General features: G+C 35.2%; 1 protein-coding gene across 4 annotated transcripts in view; it reads right to left on the bottom strand.

Annotated features, from left to right (window-relative positions):
* Nucleotides 1–630: 630 nt before the first annotated feature.
* The window catches only part of RALYL (RALY RNA binding protein like), a 406,641-nt gene continuing 396,251 nt past the window's right edge, over nt 631–11,020 (bottom strand). For 3 of the 4 annotated variants that reach the window (XM_023545831.2, XM_064267879.1, XM_023545835.2), the window contains one exon: nt 631–1,557. In XM_023545831.2, coding sequence (XP_023401599.1) covers nt 1,346–1,557 — 212 coding nt within the window. In that variant the 3' untranslated portion in view covers nt 631–1,345. The remainder of the gene's footprint in view (nt 1,558–11,020) is intronic. The other variant, XM_023545832.2, reaches the window with a different exon arrangement.

The raw sequence follows: 11,020 nt of genomic DNA, 5'->3' as shown, positions 1-11,020 counted from the left end.
GGTGAAAAGAGTCTGGCTAGAATGGATTGAGGAAAGCACATTGTCGAATTAAAGTCCTGCCTATGGAAAAACTGAGAAACTTGTTAGTTCTTCATTCTAGGCACTGTTCAACAGATTTCTGAAATCAATACAATTCTAAAAACAGGTACTCAAGTCCCTTAAATCTATGCAGATTTTTGTGGGGATGGAGGGGGTGGTGGTGCTAAATGCTCATGTTGGAAAGGTTTAAATGAAGGTGTTACGTAATCTAAACAGAGCCAAAACGTTAAAAGTCAATATAGAATTTCATAAAATTAAGCTTTCTTTGAAACTATTAAGTAAAATAAAAAGCATAACCATCACAATGAAATTAAGTAACAGTTTTTTATATATACTAGTATATTTGAACCTGATATACTTGGGGATAAGCCAAATTTGATATATGTCCATAGATATTTGAGAGTTGGCAACACATGCACACACATACATTCTTTCCCTTTCACCATTTCCATTTGTCAGCCCCTTTAAGATAGTATACTTAATTTCATGGTTGATAAAATATGAGAATTAACCTCCTCAGCAGCATATATTTATCTTATCCCTGGTGTGGTTATGCAGGAAAGGACATTTGGAAATGAGAAATACCATGATTACAACATTGGGAAAAGAAAGCATTTAAAAAATCAAATCTCTGCTAAATTTCCAAACGGACTAAACTGAACATCAAACATCACAGGCACTGAAAATGGTGGCCTGGTCGCACACCAAAGAGTCCTCACAGGGGCTGGCTGTAGAAAAAACTGCTGGCTGTACAGTGAGTAGCGAATAGAACTATCAAATAAGTGAGGAATCTTTGTATCTTCTAGTAAATGTTCATGTTGCCAAGATACTATACACATGTTACAGTTTACTTGTAATTGCACAAACACAGGGTTCCTTTCATGATGAAGCATTTGTGAATGAGAATCTTTCTTTTAGGACTTTAGTGACACCTATTCCATATGTGGAAACCCTGATGGCATAGTGGTTAAGAACTATGGCTGCTAACCAAAAGGCCGGCAGTTCAAATCCACCAGGCGCTCCTTGGAAACCCTATGCGGCAGTTCTACTCTGTCCTATAGGGTCGTTATGGGTCTGAACTGACTTCATGGCAACGGGTTTGGTTTTTTAGGTTTAGCCCATATGTAATATTTCTACTATTCTTTTGTTCACTCCCCCATATTTTCATTTAGCATAAAAAAATTGAGCACTTATTCTGTGCAAGGCACTGTGTTGGTGTTGTCTTAAATATATGTATATGAGAAATAAGCCCCAAATGATTTAATCCTTATTTTAGAATAGATGAGTTGCTGACATGTTAATGCTGTTATCCAAAGGGTATGGACACCAAATGTTTAGTTCCTACCAGCTCATGACCCCCATCTTCATCGAAGTCCTCCTCTATCCCATCAGTCATCTCTTCTCCATCCGCATCTGGCCCTCCTTCAGCAGGCTCCTCTGTAGAGTGATCTGCATTCTCTGATACACATTCGTCCTGGATCAGCTCTATACTCTCTTCCAATTGCTTCTTCTGAGCTTCTGGGGGGAAAAAGCAAATGACTACTACCTTGGGTTGCTCATGAACTATTTGGATAAACTATGAAAAAAACAGTTCATGAAAATGTAAACCCTGTGTACTGTTCAGGGTATGAAGCAGGTAAGGTAATATTATGTTTTCAGTTTAATTTATTTAATCATGTAAATTATGTACATATATCTATGTACATTTAAAAGTAAGTATATTCCTTTTTAATGGAATTAACAAAAGTTAGGAAATCTAGACAGAAAAAAAAAAGATGGAAGTATTATATAAATAAATCAAGCTTTACATAAACGGATTGGTCTTTCTGGTTAGTTTATTTTACATATAGTCCTTCATAAAAAGGATGTTCTGTCTGAGGGAAAACACGACAAAAACAAAGGGCAAAAAATCAGATATTTAACATAGAAATAGTCACTCAAGGAAGGTGGATGAAATAACCTAATTGACAAGTTCAACACTAACCGAAAAAGTCAAAGAAAAGCTCACAGAAGAAAAAAGTAAAAAAGGGATATATTGTCTTTCAGAAGAAATGTCTGTTGGAACAATCCTTTGAAAATTTAAAGGTTAAGTTCTTTAGATGTTGCTAGTGTGATGGTTAAGAGCATAAACTCTGGTGTTAAACACCCTGAGTTCAATGTTGAGCTTCGCCACTTACTAGCCTTGTGACACTGTGCAAAGCTGAAATAATCAACTTTCCTTGTGTCTCAGTTTTGTCATCTACACAATGAGGCTAACTACTTCCTAACTTTCAGGGCTCTGAGTGGTAAATCAAAATGTTTAGTATAGTGACTTGCAATTAATAAGTGCTCAATAAATGAAGCTATATTTTATGTTAATAGACTTTCCTCTAATTGCCAGGATCTGTGCACTCCATTTACAGAAACCTACCCCAATAACAATTCTGTCAATAACGTACTAACTGTTTCCCCTAGTGCAAATGTCAAGAAGCACTGGATAGTGAATAACTGAGATCATCTTATGTGCATGCTTCTCTAACTTATTCCCATATTGTTAACGACTATCTCAAAAGCTGAGCAGTTTTTGCTGATTTTGATTATTGTTAATATATTTTATCAGGTGGTTATGCCATCATTTGAGTTGGGTTTTAAAATGTTATATTTTGAGCTTATTTATTTATATTTTGTGGTAGTAAAAGATATTATACAGGCAGTCCCCAGATTACAAATGAATTCTATTCCTAAGCCTGTCTTTAAGTTGAATTTATATGTAAGTTGGAAAAGTTAGGTACAGTTTGTATCTAATGTCAGTTAGTCAAATGTTTGTCTTAGTATACAGAATATAGTGTACCTTTCTGTGCATGAAAAACATTAAAAAAACACTTCCAGATACACTAAAACATCTTTAACATAATAATACAATAATAATAATAATGTTTTGAAGTGTGTCACAAAGTAGTGCCTATTTGTTACTATGAACCATTATATGTACCTCAAATTTTTAATATAATAGGCTTTATGGGGTTGGTTCATAACTACGGGTTGTACGTAAGTCAGGTGTTTGTAAACCTGAGACTGTATAGAGCCATAAGATTTTGGGGGTATTCATTACTGTTCTTTTTCATAATGTGTGTTAAAAGGAAAATAAGTATTGCTATATACATTTTAGCTCAGCAGAAAACTTTTTAAAGCTAACTTGTAAATCAACAAGCTGTGATAAATAAATGGTGCATAAATATGGAGATATCCTTACCTACAAATTCTTTAAAATTTTAAGACTAGTAAAATGTCTATGTAAATGTGTGTCTACATGTTTTTGCATTTTAATTCTCCAAAAATAAAATTTATATATTGAAAATAAGACTGATTATAGGGACATTCCTGGTCCTGCTGTCAGAGGACAGAATTCTAGTTCTAGCTCAGAGGAATCACACACGTTGGGCTTGAATCTAAGCTTTGGTCACTTGGTCAGGTCACTTAGACTCATTAAGTCATCCTTTCCTCATATATATATATATATATATATATATATATATATATATATATATATAACAAACTCATTGCCATTGAGTTGATTCTGACTCATAGCGACCCTATAGGACAGAGTAGAACTGCCCCATAGAGTTTCCAAGGAGTACCTGGTGGATTTGAACCACTGACCTTTTGGTTAGCAGATGAAGCTCTTAACCATTATGCCACCAGGGTTTCCATATATATATACATAAAACCCAGTGCCGTCGAGTCGAATATATACATATATATTCGACTCGACAGCAGTGGAAGATATATATATATAAAGCAATGGTAATAGTACCTACCTCTGGGTTTTGCTGTGAGGATTAACAGATTTTAACAGAGTTTATATTTGGGAAATGTTTTGCAAACTATAAAGAACTATATAAATGTTTTTATTTTTAATTTTATTGTGCTTTAGATGAAAGTTTACAGCACAAATGAGCTTCTCATTCAAAAATTTATACACAAATTGTTTTGTGACATTGACCTTAATCCTTGCAATGTGTCAGCACTCTCCCCCTTTCCACCTGGGGTTCCCCGTGTCTATTCATCCAGGTTTCCTGTCCCTTTCTGCCTTTTTGTCTTTGCTTTTGGGCAGGTGTTGCCCATTTGGTCTTACATACCTGATTGAACTAAGATGCACATTCCTTACGTGTGTTATTGTTTGTTTTACAGGCCTGTCTAATCTTTGGTTGAATGGTAGACTTGGGGAGTGGCTTCAGTTCTGAGTTAGCAGGGTGTCCAGGGACTATAGTGTCGGAGGTTTACATAAATGTGTTTTATTGCATACAAAGGAGACAGTACGATCTTCACTGAGTATGTCAAAACAACAAAAATAATAATTCTTTGAAAATGATAATTAAATAACATAATTTTCTATATTTGCCAGGTTCTGTATACTCCATCTACAGAAACTGCCAGGATGAGAATTATGCCAAAAGCCTCACTGGCCAATGTTGCTACTTAGAAGCCACTGAGGAAGTGAGCACCGAGCAAGAAGCCTGGCGAATTCGGGGGATAACAGTGAAAAAACTTCTGGGGCTGAGGTTTTGTTTCAGAGGAGGAAATGGGTTGGTAGAGCCAACCAAGGCTAAAAAATTACTATCAGTCTCTTTAAATAGCCAAAACCTAGACTGTTTTTCTTCACATTTATTTCACATATGTAGATAAAAAAAATACAACCTATATATTCCTTGATTTTTTTCTATGAATTTATTAACTTCAGGTTTCTCCATATAACTAATGTATATATGAGGGTACTGATGGCAGCAAACAAGGTAGCATATGTTTTTCCTTTTCTCTGATGTCTACATAACTATTAACATAAAAAAATCTTAAGTCTATTTAAAATTTAACCAAGTGTTTTTTTTTCCCCCTAAATTCAGATAATTATCATCCAAATTAAGTCACGAAATAATGAGTTAAAGAAGAAAAATGGTTTAATCTGGAAAAGGTGACCCAGGTACATGGATTAAAAGGGAGACAAAGTGAGCAAGAGATGTAGACCCAAAACACCTTCAATTAAAGTGCTACTGAAAATTGCTAAATTTGACCCACCTTCCTCCCACATTATTGCCCTCTATAATTCTAGACCTTTGTCTGAGGCTGAACCACACACACCTGTGATCAGCACCCACTGAGAGCTGTGATGAGCACTATAGTTTGAGCACTGAAAAAACTTGAATCTGATGTTAACTCCACCTCATACCTGGCTGCCTACTATTGCTGATGTTTTGGCTCTCACCATGGATTTGGCTTTTCTGGTTTTAAGCCTTCATTCTTTCTCCTAAGAGTGGTTTTATATTTATCTCCTAGCCCCCTAACTTCTAGCCAATCTAGGTCACCATGCTCTTCATTCAAAATGTCGTGGCTCTTAATACCTGGTTTTGGTATCTCAAGAAAAAGAGGGAATGGAGGTTTGGAACTGAACAATTATTATTCTAAATAATGAAAAAACATCCCAAATCTTACAACTTTTACTAAATCCAAAACTTTCTCAATTTTAGGTCATTGTGTTTACCCTTTTGTTATGACACAAAAATGAACTTTTGCTTAAGATTGATGTTACAGTGGGAATTCTTTCATTTTGCCTGGTATATCCATTTCTTCTCTAATGAATTCAGAAATATGTGCTCTCTAAGAACTTACACTTTTTGATGTTGAAGGTATTATAATATATATATATTTTTCTCTATAAAATCTCTGGTCAAAGAAGCATAGCAGATTTTCAAGGAACCGGTATAGGGCAAGACTTTAAAGATGTGCAGTTCCACTCTCATCTGGCTCTGTGTATCCATTTGCTCCAATTATCTTTGGAATCCGAGCCGACGTTCCTGATCCTCCCAGCTGAATGTGATCCCTGTCTCCTTTGATCAGTCAACGACCTGATCAAATGCTGTTTTATAGTTAGTTGTACTGTTGTCTTATCCTTTTCTCATTAGTCTTTACATTTCCTGGAAATTTGAGCCGTTGTCTCACAAGGCCATTGTCACACTCAAAGGGGATAATATAGCTGGCAATTCTTTATGAACTGAGAAGCACAATTCAACTCAAACAGTTATCAAGAAACATTTCGATGTGTTCTGCAACCCTCACTTAATGCATTACACGTAGAAGAGATAACATAAAGTGTTGGAAAGGATATAGGATTTGGGATTCATGCTTCTGCTAATTACTAGACACATTAACTGTACTTTTCTTCTCTAAAATATGGGCTTAAAATAACACCTCCTTCAGAGAGTTGCTGTATGCTCAAATGAGGAACAAGAGGTGAATGTTTTTAAACTGTAAAAGCCATGGAAACATGTTATCATAAAAGGCTCAAAATATTTCTTGAATTGAATCTATATTGATTACCCAGTTACTACAAACTGCCCATTTCAAAATCATTCATCACTAATGATTATTAAGAATCATATGCTACTAAGATAACTTTGGCTTTGACATGGCCTCTTCATTTCTATGTTTAGGCAAACATAAGGTTTTAAATTACTTTCTGCTTTTTTGTATTAACATAAAAATACATCTAACTTCTCTGATGGCCTATCCCAAAGGCAGTGTTACGTTACTACAGTACAAAGAAAAAACCTGCAACTTATCTTCATTCGTTCAATCATTAACTTGAAAGGTAAACGCTTGCAAGACATTATCTGGGCTGAGAAAAAGCTTTAATTGCAGTGGAATTGATTCGTAGGAATTTAATGGGAATACAATCACTCTATGTTTTAGTAATATGTAGTCATCACAGACTTTTCTCATCACCTCAATGGGAAATGTTATAATTGTTGAGCAATGACAGATTCCATTAATAAAAGCACACATGAAAGTATATCTTGTTTATTAAGCTGTTGGTTCACAATTTAACAAGCAGTTCTGATTCGGTAATTATTTTGCTGAAATAGAAAGGAACAGAGCAACTCATTCTTTTTTTTTGAATAATTATCCACTTTTACTTCTACTAGAAATGAGTAATATTTTAAATTTATTCTTAACTTCATAATGTTATCTCTACCTGCACAATTCTACTTATCACTTTTTATTGTGAGTGTGTGAGTACATGTGTGTGTGTGCATCCATGTCTCTGCCACTAAAGTCTTTTGGGGCCGAAACATTCATCCATCTTTGCCTCTCTGGCAGCTAACTCAGAGTCTTACAAACAAGTTAAATCCTTGCTGAATATATTTATGAACTATTGTGGAATCAAAGAATGAAAATAAATGTCCAGATGTCAAATCTTTTCATGGAGTCAAAGTGATAGTTCAATTTGGCACCGTGGCGCCAAAACTATGAACCTAAAAAGAAGGTGAGAGAAACCTCCTTGCCACATTCTACATGACAGCTCCTCACCACAAAGTCAAAGCACAATGTGGGGTCTGGGATTTTCTTAGAATAAAGTTGTTCATGTTTCCACTGACAGGTTTCCAAGGGAAAAATAAACCCTGAACATCTTCAAGTGCTTACAGGGAGAAGGACTGCCTTTGAACACTGGCGTCTTTCAGAGTCTTTGCTTACTTCTTTAAGTCAGAGTGATGGATGGCCATAGAGCTTCTTTTGTGTGTAGAGAAGTGAGTTAGTATTAGATCTTTTTTTTTTTAAAGAGTAGATTAGGAACTAAAGCATCCACAGTTTATGCTTAAAAGATATATCTACAATCACTTAAATTATGAATTCCAACAGAAAACAAGGTTTACAGTGGATAGAAGTTAGTGAGTGCTTACTAAATACCGACCATGAAACGTTCATTAATTTTAGTTCTGGAAAAATCCTGCAGGGTAGGTCTAGTTATTCATTTTACAGGTGGGGAAAGTGAGGCATAAATAAGTTCAGCAAGGTGCCCACATTGGAATTCCAGCTTAGGGAGGTCTGACTCTATAGTCTGTGATATTTTGTAATACAGCACTAGAAAAAAGGCCTAATTTATTATCAGGATAGTGCTTTGAATATCTTCAGTAACCACAAGACAATTTTAAATTAAAAAATGAAGAAATCCGTTTAATCAGGGGCGCATGTTCTGGTTGAACAATGGCTATCAAAGGAAAAGAGGTGACAAGCAAACAGTGATAGGTAAATATTTCTGCGTAAGGGAAAATGCCTCAGGCTTTAAAAAGCCATGAAAGAAAAGAATTCGGTATTAAATTTCAATCCTTATATTCAACAATTTTTTTTTCTGTACAGCTTGCTTCTACTTCAAAAGGTATATCTGATTCAGAAAACTAGTTAGAATTATTGGGATTTATGTTCAAAGCGCTTTTATTAAATTAAGTTTGCTGCATTGCTACTATCATTAATATAACTCTGAAAATTGGTTGAGCTGGCAGTTAAGCTTTTTGACATGCTGGCTTAATTGCTAGCTAATTGCTAGCTGAATTGTATTTAGCAGATGGTTGGAAACAATGTTGGTACAAAAACAGTCACATTATTCCTTAGAGCTAAGCCAGTGTCCTAGATTCATTGTTTTTGCATACCAGTATAAACTATAGTATAAACAGTATAAACTATAGTTTTTTCTAAAAAAAAAACTATAATACCTGTATACATATGAAATCTAACTTAATGATTTCAGCAAATGCCATTAAAAAGATGTAACTTATTATGTATGGTATTACTAACAAACATCAGGAAAGTTACATAGGAGGAATGCTTTCAGATTAAAGTATCAGTAATGTAAGTATACTCTTAGAGAAATAAACCTCACATATTCACAGGGAGTACCTGGATTATTGAGCTAACCACAAATTCAATATAAACAATTAAAAAATTACTATGATGTTCTGTTTTTTTAACTCTCATAATAATTTTAAGGGATAGATAATATTTTCCCCATTTTATAAAACTTATAAATACTTTCCCAAAGTTCATATAGTTAGTATGCGTCTGAACTAAGTTTCTACTGGAATGTAAACCTAGTTCTGTTTTATTCCTAAGTCTGGGGCCTTAGATGTTTTAGTAATGTAAATCTCTTTGCCACAAGGAAGAAGTGGAGAGGATCAACTAAAAGGAGGGTGCAACTTTGAGGTGGAGGAGTGAAGAAAATGTCCTAAAACTGATTTATGGTGATGGTTTTACCACTAGGCTAAGTTACTAAGAAATCATTGCATTTTGTTCTTGAGGTGGTTCAATTTTATAATACGTAAAATACACCTCAATAAGTTTGTTTTTTTAAAAAAAAAGGTGAGTGTAACAGTAGATGATGAGGGTTTGGGGTATTGCCAGTAGCGTTGGGGGAAAGTAGAGAGAAGGCGTAGAGTAAGAGGAGATTTCATTTACCAAAGACAAGATTTGGCAACGCTGGATACGAAAGGAATAGACGATGATGTTGAGATTTGCAATTTCGCCACCAGATTTCCCTAATGGTGATGTGACTGAGATAGGACTCACAGAAGAGCATAGTTGGATGGAAGAGTAGGGAGAAACATAATAAGTTCAATTTGAAAAGATTGTGATTGACTTAACAGGCATATCCACGGGAAGCTCTCCAGTAATTTGGAAAAATCTTGATCTAGCTGCTAAGAAACAACTCAATCTCCACCCTTTCCCTTACATTTAGTTTTAAAGAGCCAAATATTCCCATAAGCCTGTTACGAAAAACACCAGTGTTCTGTTTCTGCCCCTTCACGGTTCCCAGCTCTCCTCCAAGGCTTTCCACTCATTTAGATGATCCTTTCAAATATTTGCCCTCGGATCTCTAAATAACACGTTTGTATTGCTACTTCTTGATCAGTTTTTTTCACTATGTTGACATCATCCTTAGGAGGCCGAGGATTCAGTTTCTTTCACAGGCCCTACTCACTCACTTCCCACCTCCCTGAGACTTACATTGTGAATTGAGTTAGAGCAATATTCAGCGTTGACATAATTTATAACTATGCAAATACGTTGCGCAACTAAGCTGTCAGTGTACAAGGATTAATTTTTGTTTCCTGCACGATATCTTATTTTCTTTAGAATTAACAGTGTGTGGTTGACTTGACGGCAGTGGCAGGCAGTTGCCTTAAGTTGTTGTTTTAATTTAGACCTCTAGTGTCTCTGCGGCACAAACGGTTAAGTGTTTCACCACTAGCTGAAAGGCTGACAGTCCAGACCCATCTTCCTGAAAAACTCTGTCCCAGAACTTTTCACCCATTCTGATGTGAACATATTTCTCTTAAGGTGTCCTGCACATCTCATATTCTGGGATCCTTTTTCCTTTCACCTTTGGATTCCCTGTTTCACGAAAGCTATGCTTTCCCTTTTTTTGGTTTACTTCCTTGTTTTGGTACAATAGCTCCTCCAACACTTTTCAGAGAAAGAGTAAAAAAGAAAAAAGAAAAAAAAAAAAAAAAAACCCAAAAACAAACCTGTTGCCCGCAAGTCGATTCTGACTCATAGAAGCCCTATAGTAGAGAGCAGCCAAAGGATAATTTTTGGGGGATAATTTTTTGATACCTTGTCTAAAAAATTTTTTTTGTCTAAAAATGTCTTAATCTGCCCTCACATTTGATAGTTTTAGGGTGGAAATAATCATCCTTCAGAGTATGTAGGGCATTTTTGATTGCCTTCTAGCTTCCAGTGTGGCTTTTGAAAAGCCTTATGCCATTCTGATTCATGTTCCTTTACAGGGAAACTGTTCTTTCTCACTTTCTTCCTCTCTGTCTTCCTCTGGAAGCTTGTAGGATCTTTTTTTTCTTTTCCCATACCCTGAAATATCACAATGACATGGTTTAATGTGCACCTATTTTCATGCATTGTTCCAGGTATTTGATGGATTTTTTTTTATTTTTTAAAATCTGGTTAACTATGTCCTTTATTCTGGGATTTTTTTTTTCTGGAATTATTATTATTATTATTTTTGATGATGTCCCTCCTTTTTCTTTCTGAAATATTCAAATACTCATCCTGTCATTTTTTTATTCTTCCCCTCCTAGTTTCCATCTCTATTTTCTGGAAGAGTTTTTTTTTTTTTTTTTATCTTCCAAACCTTGTATATAAACCCAAACCAAACCCATTG

The sequence above is a fragment of the Loxodonta africana genome, chromosome 14 (assembly GCF_030014295.1).
Source record: "Loxodonta africana isolate mLoxAfr1 chromosome 14, mLoxAfr1.hap2, whole genome shotgun sequence".
Taxonomy (NCBI): domain Eukaryota; kingdom Metazoa; phylum Chordata; class Mammalia; order Proboscidea; family Elephantidae; genus Loxodonta; species Loxodonta africana.
The sequence above is the reverse complement of the archived record's forward strand: the minus strand, read 5'-3'. Positions and strand labels throughout refer to the sequence as shown.